Source organism: Aspergillus pseudonomiae, assembly GCF_009193645.1.
Source record: "Aspergillus pseudonomiae strain CBS 119388 unplaced genomic scaffold BDV37scaffold_20, whole genome shotgun sequence".
NCBI lineage: Eukaryota > Fungi > Ascomycota > Eurotiomycetes > Eurotiales > Aspergillaceae > Aspergillus > Aspergillus pseudonomiae.
Window position 1 is genome coordinate 343,974 of NW_022476012.1, and position 13,837 is coordinate 357,810.

The 13,837-nt window shown below is 37.5% G+C and overlaps 2 protein-coding genes across 2 annotated transcripts; one reads left to right on the forward strand and one right to left on the reverse strand.

Moving 5' to 3' along the window:
- Window positions 1-1,413: 1,413 nt before the first annotated feature.
- On the reverse strand, window positions 1,414-2,575 carry BDV37DRAFT_281478 (putative nucleoside-diphosphate-sugar epimerase; the record flags this gene model as incomplete). Its single annotated transcript, XM_032086823.1, has 3 exons — window positions 1,414-2,213; window positions 2,280-2,485; window positions 2,553-2,575. 3 exons carry the CDS (start codon window positions 2,573-2,575, stop codon window positions 1,414-1,416), a joined length of 1,029 nt encoding a protein of 342 aa, XP_031943249.1.
- A 5,406-nt stretch (window positions 2,576-7,981) lies between these two features.
- Window positions 7,982-8,287, forward strand: BDV37DRAFT_270390 (uncharacterized protein; the record flags this gene model as incomplete). Its single annotated transcript, XM_032084546.1, has 2 exons — window positions 7,982-8,105; window positions 8,136-8,287. The coding sequence occupies 2 exons, from the start codon at window positions 7,982-7,984 to the stop codon at window positions 8,285-8,287; spliced, it is 276 nt and encodes a 91-aa protein (XP_031943250.1).
- Window positions 8,288-13,837: the final 5,550 nt, after the last annotated feature.

Below are 13,837 nucleotides of genomic sequence, written 5' to 3' on the forward strand. Positions count from 1 at the left end.
GGGTGCTGTACTCAGCGTTGATTATATATAAGAGGCAGAGTGCTGCTTGATAGCAAGATAGTGGCCATGACGGAGTTGATCTACCATGGCTAAAATATTGTGCACATGACCCGGCTACCCAGGAAATATATACCATATCCGTCTCACCGCCGACTAACCCGTCACTTTTCACTATATCTATATCTTTATCATTGTTGAAGCTGTTCACACCGCGCAAAAGACATGGAATCCACCTATAAAGCCGAGGAAGAGCTTATTCAAAAAGCTGTACACGCGTACAATGAAGAAAAATGCATAGAAAAACGGGTTAATATAGCCAAATTAGCGCGTGAACACGGAGTCTCCTATCCTCGCCTTCGTCGTCGAATAGCTGGGCGAGCCAGTAAAACTACTAGGGGACACCCTAATCGACGCCTCGATCCGGCCCAGTACAGTGCTTTATATGAACAGATCGATCGGTTTGATGATACAGGCGCCCCGCTGAGCGCTCAGGATGTCAGAAAGGCTGCAGATGCAATCCTAGAGCGGGATCATACTGATCCTACGACTGCACCACCAAAAGTCTCAAGAAACTGGCCGTACAGGTTTCTTCAGCAGACAGATCGCTATATAAAGCGACCACGCCGTGTGATTGATGTGGATCGGATATATGACGGAGATCATATAAGTGAGAATTCTGATGAGATATCTGCGTCTCATACAGGCCTTAAAACAACTACTACCACTACTAACACTATTACTACTACCACTACTAACACTATTACTACTACCACCACCACCACTACTAGCTATAAAACGCCGTCACCACCGCCTGAATCGACGATTAAAACGCCTACAACACTACGTTCGATACGCCAGGAGATCAGTAGAATACGCAGTTCTGGGAAGGAGCTCTCACCTGGTTTCGATCGCCTCTTACGGGGTGTTTTATCCAATGCAGAGAAAGGTGCTATGGCCTCTGCGGCTTTAGATGAGCTCCTACAGGCTAAGAAACGGCCTTGTCATTCAACATCTAGATCTAGGCGTCAGATCAAACTAGGTGGCCTAATACGTGTAGGAGATGTACGGCGTCATATTAATCCTAAAGATAAGGCCGATATAGAGGCTCGTTGGCGTTCTACAGAATAATACCCCTACACCGGGCTCATCGAGTTGGGAAAATGCGGCATCTAAAAGCCTGTATTGTACAGATCTGCAAAGGAATCTTTGAATAGCTTCATATTACATAGAAATGGAGATTCTTTGGCACTTTAGTTGAGCTCTATTGCAAAAGCGACGTTGAGCCCGTAACCGACCCCCTACTGGCCAGAGGTCGGCAGTGAGACGGATACTACATACCTTATACACCAGGGAATCATTAGTGAATTCATTCCATCATTATACGCTAGTAACGCTACAATCCTGCGCCGTTCTCTACAGCAAACCCAAGGCCTTAGCCTCAATGTCCACGATCTCAGGAATAAGCTCCTTCAAGCTAGGCTTGCTCGGGGACCACCCAAGCAATTTTCTGGCCCGAAGCGCATGGCCTCTCGAGCTGCTTCCCCAAGCATACAGTCCAAACTCGTTCAACTCCGTGACCTGCGCATCTGGCAGGGATTCAACATCAGGAGATGGAATCAGCTTCTTCTCATAGGCGACTCTAGCCACTTCGCGCTGGATATCGCCCCAAACAAATTCGCCGTTCTCAGCAAGATAGTAGCCCTTATCGTTCCAGGTGGCCTTTCCACCACCGGCGGCGGCAGCGTCTGCCAAAGCACCATATACGTCACTGAGGTCCTGGACGTGGACCTGATGCCAAATGTTCTTGCCTTCACCCACCAAGAAACCCTTCTTTCTCTTCAACACAGCAGCGGCAAGCCAGTACGCCTGAACACTCTTCTGGTTACCAGGTCCGCGGCCCGGTCCGTAGATAGTGGGAGGGCAGACGATCGCCGTCTTGACACTTTCGGGGTTCTGCTGGCTAGCCTCGATGATGATCTTGTCAACATTGCGGTGGAAAGAGTCGTCCGGGAGGTTAAGGAGCTCATCGACGCCATCCCAGTCGTTGTGCTCCTTAGAACGGTAAAAGCCCCAAGTGTTGCTGCGGAAATCCTCAACGGTGAGAATGCCAGTGCCGGAGGTGTGGATCACCCACACCGGCTTTTCAGGAGTGTGGTGGGCGGCGCCCTTGGCGATTGCCTCTGCAGACGCGACATGGTCACAGTCGGCACAATCTAAGTGGCGCTGTTAGTTACACAAGGCCGTGCCCAGCGCATTTATTGATATATGCAGTTACTCACGGAGTACGATGTCGGCGTTCTTGACCTCCTCCTCAATAATGTCGGACGAGTCAAGATCTCCAAGCACGATCCTCACATTAGGGTACTTGCTAGTGACCTGAGCTGCTTTGTCCTTGCTACGAACCAAAAGGGAGTACTGCCACTCGGGATGTGCCTGGTGCACGGCATAAAAGACATCTCCGCCAATGTAACCGGTGGCACCGGTGCTGGAGACAAATTAGAGATATATTAGCAATCGATTTGATGCCAGTTTCTGGACATAAAGTTACCTACAGGAAGACCTTAAGAGGAGCCATTCTCCCGAAGATAACGTGAAGTAAGTGTTACTCACAAACTTTCAATCAGGGTTCACAAGGAGAGGGGTAATAAGGAGGGGCATCTTGAGGTTTTATAGCTGTCTGGAGAATACGTAATAGCCACAGCTCAAGCTGTCGGGGTGCTTTGAAATCAAAAAGTGGAATGATGGATCCGCAGGGTTCAAGACATGCAATCAGAGTTAAGCGCAGGGTGGGGTTGAAATGGAGATTTGAGGTCATGGACCCAAACTTGCACTGGGACAGAATACATTAAGTTCCACATGGAGCTCGGGAAAAGGAAAGGAAGGTCGATTCGGCGTTCGCTACTACTTCGGGAATCGTGCATCTATACGATCTTCTCACAACGCTGAATGCCCACGTCTTCATGATCATAGTAAATAGGCTACAACACCAAACCATATCATATTAATTGAGTTATAATACTCTCCAATAATTAAAATGACATTGCGACATTCTACATCTCAGACCCTGGTCAAAAAAAAAAAAAAAAAAAAAAAAAAAAAAAAAAAAAAAAAAAAAAAAAAAAAAAAAAAAAAAAAAAAAAAAAAAAAAAAAAAGGAGGATCAAGAGAATGCTGTCACGTACCTTCTCCACCACGATATGGTTAGCCATTATGGATTATTCTATGCAGCCTGAGGGCTTCAGTTTATTATGAAACATATCACACAACCATAGGCAGTTAGTGTCAATTCTGAAGCGGTATAAAGGCTTATTCTTATTACTAGTAAGCTGGCGATCAGGGATTTTAACTAAGAGGTGACGTATTGTATTAGGCCTCGCTCTCTTGTCAATCGGTTCAAAGTTGTAGTAATTCCCTCGCCCTAGGACCTAGGTCCTCATACCACAAGGTGACAGTTACGAGTGAGTTACCCAGGGCCTTTTCGAAAGCATACCTCGCAATATGACCACTTTCGACGTCCGCGTGAATGTCAGTGTCTACGACCCATAACAGAAATCGTCCCAAATTGCAAGCTGCGTTATGTGGAAACAAGGCAACACGTCCCTCTCTGACTTACGAAGCACTTTGGGTACAGAGCGTGATGCTCAGGCTAGCAACTACGTAGAAGTTGCGAGAGTCCCATACAAGTAAGCTCTTAATGGGTGACAGCTCGTTCTGCAGCCCTAAGGCAATTCTCAAGGACATCTAGTCCAATTCATCGCCACAGAAGTCGAACTTGGGGGTAGGCTATTTACATCTAAAGTCCACTACCTTAGAAAGCGAGAGTGATCAAAAATGCTGCTGCTTCATTATTCTCCCCTGGCTCTGCACAAAGCACAATCTCATGCCAGGCGCACGGAGGAAATACCCTCCTTTGCCACATGCAAGCTGCAAACCTTGACCAAGATTCGCCTTTGTCTGCATTGCGAACATGTGCTTTACAACTATGTGCAACCTTAGTGAATAGCTTCCTACCATCGGTCTTTTCCAGGATTGGAAGCTCATCGGAGTATTGAAAGTTGAAGTTTCCTATCTCCCCTTTGAGGGTCGCAGCATAGTACGCCTTGTTAATCATTGGCTATAGTAAGAGGATATGCTACTTTCCCTTGGCGCCTTCATTGACAAGATACTGGAGTACGGGTATATCCAGAAACTCTTTGACTGCGCGAATGCAACTGGGCTCTTAGAGAAGAACTTGAAGTAAAAAGTGCATATCTGATGCTATTACATGCCTCCACCCTCAGTGGGGGGCTACGTCCCGTGTTTCTTTGTCTTTCTCAGGATACTATACTTAGATGCTGTCGCCTTATCCTGAATAGTTTTGCAGTGCCAAGCCCTAATGCTTTATCCCAAACTTATTCACTACCGTATTGTTTTTCTGCGGAAACTTTAGGACTTTCCTCTTCCGGAACGGGACTAGCTCAGGGCCGCTTTTTGCTCAGTGATTACTCCCAGAGCGTGGGACAAGATAGAAGTGCGTGTACTGAGCGCTCCCGGAGCATTGAATAAGTATACTAGAGTAATCCAGGATTAATTCCGGAGCAAATCAATAATTATTTAACTGAGCAGACTTATTTCGAAACGGTACGTTAACTAAAAATCATAGCGCTAAGCCTATCTTTTCCTCAATTAACTGAGGGTATAAAAACATCACGATACCTCCGAATCTATAACTGAGGTCTATTTCATAAGCAGTAAGCGACGCGTATGGCCGTCGTTAAGAATTTCAGCTAATATAAAACCCTTTACTAAATAGTTTCTAATTTCAAATAAATTAATTACTATAACTTCCTCCTATGTGAATACGACGTTTATATAGTAAAATTACAAAACTTGATTAGCTTAAGTTATATAGTTACGAGGACTCTACCGCTCCTTGGTAGACATGCTATATAATATGATTATTTAGTATATATTAACTGCTTTTCTGGAAGTAGAAAGCTAATAGTAATTCTATCAATTATTTTGAACAACTCTATAGCGTAAGAATACGTATTGTTACCTCTCTCTAGATATTTTGTAATATATAGCCCCTAGTTCTCAAGCCTTCGCGGTTCATCTAGAGCTAAATCTTACTTATAATATGGCGTAGAGTCGCTAATACTCATATGGAAGGAATTTTAATAGGGTCTTAGTTATAGTAGGTTTCGTAATGCAAAAGACTCTTGTACATTGTAAAGAGTTTTAAAAATATCTAATATATTTTATTTTTGACAAGAGATACTTTTAGGTAATTGGTTTAATATCTTAGTAATACTTTTACTAGAGTTTCCTATTTATTTAAAGCACCCGTAAGTCTAGGCTTAACAGTTTTATATATATAAATTAAATTAAGTTAGATAGTATATAATCCAACTTAGCCTTTAAAATTGTTTATAGGATATTGGGCCTCCGGGCCTAGCTGTTCCGTCTTTACATCAGATATTCTCTATACAGCGGTTTTAATACCCGGTTCTCCTCTCTCTAGTATATAAAGCCTTTCTTAAATTTATTTTACTAGCTACTTGTAATAAAAGTAAACTAGCTCTTGAGACCGTATAAGTTAAAGCCTTATATTAAGAAAGACTATGGTGACTATATCGGGGGAAGGACAGGGGATATCTTATGCGAAGTCGAGGAACAGCCGGGGTATAAGTAAATATAGTAACCCTACGCGATATGAATTTCAATGTTACTTGTTAGTACGTTCACTGCCAGACTTAAGATAACTGGATAATAAATCTTGGAGAAGTTTTGCTACTTTTATAACGAAAGGACTTTTTAAGTAGTATTTATATAAATACTGAAATATGTGGCACTGATATCAGCTATTGATAAAAGCTCCGCGAGCCAAAGTCTACCTGAAGGCCTGTTTATAATTATACAAAGAGTTCTCGCCTACTATGTTTAAGGTTACTATAATTGGTAAGTTTTATGGTAACTAAAGACCTAAGCTAAGGGTCACAGCTATATATATATATCTAAGCATAGAGCTAAGGATGAGATAAATGAGAAGAATTAACAATTATAGTCCTGGAATAGATCTTTCGTAAATAGTAGAAGAGTGTAGACTCCAAGAATCTTGAGTACCGTAAGATTCGAAATTGGTTTCCGTCTTAAATACTTATCAATTATTTTGTAGCTTTATTTCCTGAACTTTATTACCTTGGTAGTACTAGCTGTGTTTTAAACGTTATCGGCACTGTTTAATTCTGGAACTTTTGATTATTTATAATTATATCGTATTATAGGTAACCAATCTATATTACAATATCTCCCGCAGAACACACTCCTGTCTTCGCTTTCTTTTCTGTAATCTGGCTTGCTAATAAGCTATTCATGTATTCTAAATGGCCCCGAATCTTGCGGCATCTTAGTATGAGCTTATTCGCGATATAATTATAAACAAGTCATTGACTATTGCTTAAATAGCTAATGTGGCTGGCTGCAGTAAGCGCAGTATTCGATATATCTATTCTAACCTGCGATATTTCGGCAGTGTTAAGGCACCTCCAAATAAGGCCGGCCGACCACGAATAGTTACCCTACCTATGCTGGACGCACTTCGTGAATATCTACTTGCAAAACCTGATCTGTACCTCGATGAAATAGCGGTTTTTTTATGGGATAAGTTTGATACTTTAGTAACAACCGCCAGTATTAGGAGGGTACTTATATCAGTAAAATAGTCTAAAAAAGCAGCTCGTCGGATTGCCCAAGAGCGTAATGCAGATTTACGGGACTACTATCTCCATAATCTGTCCAATTTTCGTTCGTATTATCTTATCTATATTGATGAGTCGGGATGTGACAAGCGGATTGGATTTAGACGCACGGCTTAGTCCCCTGTTGGAGTGACACCAATGCAGATCTCTCGGTTTCATCGCGAACAACGATATCAAATACTGCCTGCATATATACAAGACGGCGTTGTTCTTACGCGAGTCTTCCAGGGATCCACTGATATATCTATATTTGAAGATTTTGTGGAACAGCTGCTTTATTACTGTAGGAGGTGGCCGGAGCCTAAATCTGTGCTAATAATAGATAATGCGTCGTTTTATTATTTTGAGCGCTTGGAACAGATATGCAGCGATGCTAGGGTAAAGTTAATATATTTATCCCTATATTTACTAGATCTTAATCCCATTGAAGAGATATTTACCAAGTTAAAAGCCTTTATTAAACGTAACTGGAAGGTATATGAAGAGGACCCAGAGCAAGGGTTTAATATATTTTTAAAATAGTGCATTGATATTGTAGGCGCAAGAAAACAGAGCGCGGAGGATTATTTTTACCACGTTGGAATTACTCTTGAAAAAATATAGATCCTAGTAAATAATATAGTTAATAGATTCGGCCGTAGTGCCCAACGCTTCGATTTTTTAATATCTAAATTTTCCTAACTAACTAATTATGATAAACCTCTGTGTCAAGACGTTGGAGATATTTATTCCGATTTCGAAGAGGGTATAGTATTGTCCTTGAAACTCTTAAAATATTTATAAAGTAGCTTAGGCTTCTATTTTTTTTTTTTTTTTTTTTTTATGATTACTATAACTAGCAACTTATTTACTATATCTATATATATCTATTGATAGGCTCTTAAGAGATTATCTTAAGAAACTGGAGTTACTTGAGTACTGTTAATATATATCGCTTTCTCTATTTGTATTTTACTTATTTATATATTTTCAAGACTATAATTAACTTTCGAATCGACAGCCTTGCAGTAATATATATTAGATAACCCCTCGAATTTTAAATCTTGAAATTGAAAATGCCGTTAAAGAATTTTATTTTATAATTTTAATATCTACTGTAATAAATGTTTCTTTCCCTCTAATTAAAGACTAGTATCTAATTCCTTCTCTCTAAGTTTTATCTCTTTATTATGTATAATATATAAGATGGTATTCACACGCAATAACTATACGGTTGTATAGATCTGCGCCTTGCCGTTGGAAATGGCGGCTGCGAAGGCTATACTAGACGAGGTTCACCCTCCGCTTTCCCAGCCAGAAACCAACCATAATGTCTACATATTTGGGAGGGTTAGTAACCACAATATAGTAGTGGCTTATCTGTCTGGTAATATTTATAGGACAATATCCGCTGCAGCTATAGTATTATATATGATCTCTACCTTTCGAAGTATCCGATTCGGATTGATGATGGGTATTGGAGATGGAGTCCCGAGCCAAAGTGTTGATATTTGCCTTGGCAATATTATAATTAGTAAGTTAACTACTATTTTAAATAGTATTATTTAATATGACTACAGCAAGACACTTCGTGGCGGATGATTCCAGTATATTGGGTCGCTTAGTAAACCTTCTCTAGTGTTATTAAAGGCCGTATCTTAATTAGAGAGTGATTATATGACAGGGAAAAGACTAATTAGCAAAATCTTGATTAATATACTGTATAAATACAAAGAAATGAGAGAACAGTTTTCGCGACCGAAAGATAACTGGCTATTCCAGTTAATATATAATCACGAGAATAGCGAACATAACTGTTCGGCTTATGATCCGACCCAGTTAGTAAATTATCCCGAGCGGATAACTGATAATCCTTACTTTTATTATAGCTTAATTGCTTTTGGAGATCAGGTTATAAAAAATACCAAGACTCGAGATTTTATTGCTTAGGATTTAGACGTACTCTGTTTTGAAATAGAGATTACTGAACTTATAGATGAACTTCTATTATTTGCTATTAAAAGCATATATAACTACTGTGATTTTTACAAGAATAAATAGTGGTAAAGATATGTGGCCCTTGCTATTACTGTCTATGCGAAGGCTTTTTTATTAATAGTACCTATCTACTACTATAAAAAGGAATCATACGAATCAAAATAACCAGTTTGGATAGTCCCATTCAGAAAAAACCCGCGATTCGTGGGTCGGGAAGAAGAAATTACCAGAACTGAGGAATTAATTATATAATAGAATGAACTAGGCAAAGTTGCTATCTACGGACTAAACGGAGTTAGGAAGATCTAAATTATACTTAAATTAACTTATCATATGCGAAAACGAGACCCTAAATACTCGATTTTCTGGGTTATATATACTAGCTATAAGAGTGTAGAACAAGCTTACATGAGCATAGTCTTAAAGCTAGAAATAATCGATATAAAGCTGGCAGAGGTAAAAGAAAAAGTCAAGACTTATTTTAGCTAGGAGAGTGCTGGGAAGTGGCGTCTTCTTTTTAATAATATTAATAATATAGAAATATAGAGCAAGGACAACACTAATAATTTAGTATTAATGGACTTTCTCTTTTAAAATGAGCAGGGCTATATTTTCTTTACTATATATAGTTGGAAAATAGCTGTAAAGCTAGTATCTTTTTATATAATAATAATATCTGAGCTAAACACAGAGACTGCTATCAAAATTTTACAAAATTTACTAATTAAAAAAAATCTATTTAATAATTATAATATAGCTATTACTTTTCTTAGGTAGTTAGTCTTTTTTCTACTAGCGGTTATCTAGGCAGCAGCGTATATTAATAAAAATAATATCAACCTTTTTGACTATATTAAACTTTTACAGAACCAGGAGCTAAATATAATTGAATTACTAAGTAAAGATTTTAGGAATAAAAGACAATATAAAGACACTTAGAACCCTATAGCTTTGATCTAGTTTATCTTCTTTTAGTAGATTTAGCGAGTAAATGAACTTGTAGTGGATTATCTATTATTTATAGCCTATATCAGTCCTCGCGATATTCCACAGTTCTTACTTTCCCAGCTAAACTTAATTAAGAAGAGAATTGATGCTATCGGCCTTTTCAAAGCGTTTTTCTTTATTAGCGAGGAGGGTAGGGATTGTTCTTTAAATTTACATTGACTAGTCTATCTTGTAACTTAGAACTGGATAAGAAAGAATAAACAGTTTAATCTACAAATATTGAAAACTGCGGACCGATTGAACAAAGCTTTCCCAAATAATGACTATACTAATCGGAAGGTGTGATAGGAATGTTTACTATATGCGTTTTTATTTATAGCAGAAGCTGAGTTCCAGAAAGAGTAGGAGAAATACATTAATCTTATTATAAATATTAGGATGTGTCTATATAATAACGGACGATAGAAGGAAGTAGAAGAGCTAGAACTACAGGTAATGGAGCTCCGCAAGCAAGTACTGGGGCCAGAGCATCCAGATACTCTGACCAGCATGGCCAATCTAATATTAATATACTCATATTAGGGACGATGGAAAGAAGCAGAAGAGCTAGGGCTACAGGTGATGGAACTCCGCAAGTAAGTACTGGGGCCAGAGTATCTAGATACTCTGACCAGCATGAATAATCTGGCATCAACATACCGGTATCAGGGACGATGGAAAGAAGCAGAAGAGTTAGAGACACAGGTGATGGAGCTCTGTAAGTAAGTACTAGGGCCAGAGTATTTAGACACTCTGACCAGCATGGCTAACCTTGTCTATACATGGAATCTACTAGGAAAGGCCCAAGACGTCTTAGCTTTGATAGAAAAGTATGTAGAGCTCTGCCGCAACGTGTTGGGTTTAGATAACCTATATACCATATTCTTCTCTAAAGCCCTTAGAGACTGGCAAATAGCAGTGAATTTCCTATCAAAATATTTAATATAGTAAACTCTAGCCGAAGTCTCTTCTGCCTTGCCCATCTACAATCACCCTTTTACGTAGAAAAAATTAAACTCTAAACCTCTCACAAGCGGTAAACGACGGATATTTGTAAGGTTTTTCCGGAGACGATGATCTATGTTAAGCCTTTTCAGCAGCTAGATAAAATATGTACTTAATATGATTAATATATTATAGCTTAACCTAGCCCAGTCAACACTCCAGAGCACTATACTCCTTGGTACTTTATTTAATTAAGTTAATCCTTGCTTCTCTACTCGGTGGAGTTAAACTATCGAAATTATAAATAACTGGCGAACTGTTGGTACTAGTTTTTTAATATAGTGATATGATTGGTCAGCTTGGAGTGGGTAAATAGACATCTCTGAATAATAATTACGTATATTACTGACGCTAAACAAGGTTGTTGGTTAATTATATAAGATAAACTTCTCTTTTATAATTTTTTTAATATCTTTCTAAAAATAAGGGTCTAGATAGGATGATACTTATATAGTTAAGGTAGTTGTAATAGTAGAGAATAGTCAAATTTTCTATTAAATTCTTTGCCCTTGTTATCATAAGGTGTATTGTAACGATTATATAATATTAGGCTAAGAGTGCGATGATACGACGAGGTATTATCGCTCTGTAATAGTCTTGCTAAGAAAGATTAGATTGCGGGGCCCTAGTTTTGGCAGTGGGGCTCTAAGTAAACAGAAGAGTGATTTGGATAGAAGGCAATTTCGAATATCACGGTATGGGCGCGAGCTTAGACTATTAATAATACTTACACTTTATGTAAATAGAACCTAGGACCGTGGCAACGTAAGAAGAATTATATATCTCTAAGTAAATATTACTCGGATACACTGTATTTAGCGATGGGAAGGAGTTTATATAGGTAAATACTATCTATTGATGTTCCTTACGCGCTTTGCCCTTTATACCATTACAAATTGCTAGAGGTTCGAGATACGGGTATTTTTTTCTATTAATAACAGACATTAACACAGAGAGAGATGAAGATTCGCTACTACTATTTAAAATATAATTGGCGCATTATTTTATTTATCGTATATATAGCTATAGATGGCTACGCAGTACTTAGGGCACAATAGAGTTGGTATTCTGGGTGGTAAAAAGATTAAATATCTAGAGCTACGACATATTGTCGGTAATTATTATAGAAATCGTTATTCGAACTCGGAAATCGAATATTAGTGCTGAATACCCAGAGTATAAACAATTAACCTATTATACTACCTATTAGCGGAGGTAGTTAGCAGGACTGATATAAATGGTGTGTAATGACTCGTTATACTCCATCGTTGTATTGTGTTCTATTTTGTAAAAGAAAATTTCAAGCTACAATTGCGGCTATGCAAGATCATATTTATAAATCTATGACAGATAAATAACTGTATGCCAAGAATATAAATGTAAAAAAAATAGTTAATATAATATATCGATATATAGGTCCTTGTAATAAAGTATTATAGCCCACGATGAAGTCGGGACTAAGCTAGAAAAGCTAATTTTGAATATATTGCTGTAGTATTTGACAAGTGGCTTCGAGTATCTGCTATAGGATAAAGAAGAGCGGGTAGGAAGAAATTAAAAGATATAGATATAGAATCTTTGTCTGCAATGGAAAGATGCCCAATGCAGGATACCCTTACAAATGTAAGCTAAAACTATAAGAAAAAGCTACTGTCTTATGCTCCTAGTATAAAGAGATAGAACGCGAATGTTTACAAATATCCTACTATATATATTCCGTCTTTCTCTTATAGCCCTACAGTATTTAAAAGCCGGCCTGTAGACCTCACCTATTCGAGACTATTATTTAGTAAAGGTTAACGGTCTACTAAGATAATAGAGCCATAAATTAAAGACCTATCAACTACTATAGCAACCATCGCCTAAAGAATAAATATATATAAAAAGATAAATATAAAACGCTGCTTGTAGGTATATGTAAGTAGTAATTTAAAAGATTAAGTTAATAACTAAAGACTATTCTTAGTAACTCGCTTCTTAGGGCACTAAATATACCAGCTTCGTTACTAAAGCGCGGGATTTTTATAACTTATAGATAAAATAAGAAAGTTATTATATATCGTCTTGTCTTATGCTTTTTCAGTTGCTAGCTTAATATATCTTATATTTATGGATATTAGCTATATCTATATATTGTCTTCTTAAAGTGAACTGTATTTTATAAAAGTCAATATATAATATTCCATTGAAAAGTATATAATTGAGTAATTGACTGTATAGGCCAATCTAATAGGATTTAGATTAACTCTAGAGAAGAAATTAACGGGACTCATCTTACAATAGTTAATCTTTGATAATTCCTTAGCCGCGGTAGTAAGGTCTATTTCAGATATTTTATTAACTGTAGGATATAAGTAATAGTACACAGAATATAGGTAACAGTACCATTAATAGTGTAATAGAAACGGTAGGAAATACAGTAGATAAAATAAAAAATCAGGCTCAGGATATTTCTAATAAATTTGCTAAGATAGAATATAATATAGAGAAATACTATATTATCGAGCTTTGGATACTGCTAAAGAAGCTTTAATAAAACTGGTTCGACTATTAAGAAATATATATCTCTAAGCTCATCCTTCTGGTTTAACTTTACTAAAGTACTTGGACTAGAGAGTTTATAGGTAGAATAAATATTTCTTAACTAAGTTGAAAAGGTAGTGAGCGTATATAAAGTAGTATCGAAGGGAATAAGCGCTATCTATATAACCGCACTTATTATAACTATATTTACTCTAATTACGGGATTAATGGCCATAATCTCCTACTGGAAAAGTTACTTAGTTAATATATATATAATAGTATATAATTTTAGACTTAAGAACTTAGGTCTTAAGCGCTAACCGTATCTAGATATTAATAATTTCTAATATAGCAGGGTTAGTAATAGTTATAGAGATATATATCTCGCTTATTGGTATCTTTAAATTTATATTCTATTTTACTAGAATTAATATAAGTTTAGATTAGAAGATATTAGTAAGTAGCTAATTAACTTCTTCGTTTTTAGTGGTAGCTTGTATTCTCTGGTTATTGAGTATCTATTATTAGTAGAAAATATAGTAGATAGTCTATAAATGGGTAATCTATTGGCCTAGAATAATATAAAATAGAATATGATTACGCTAG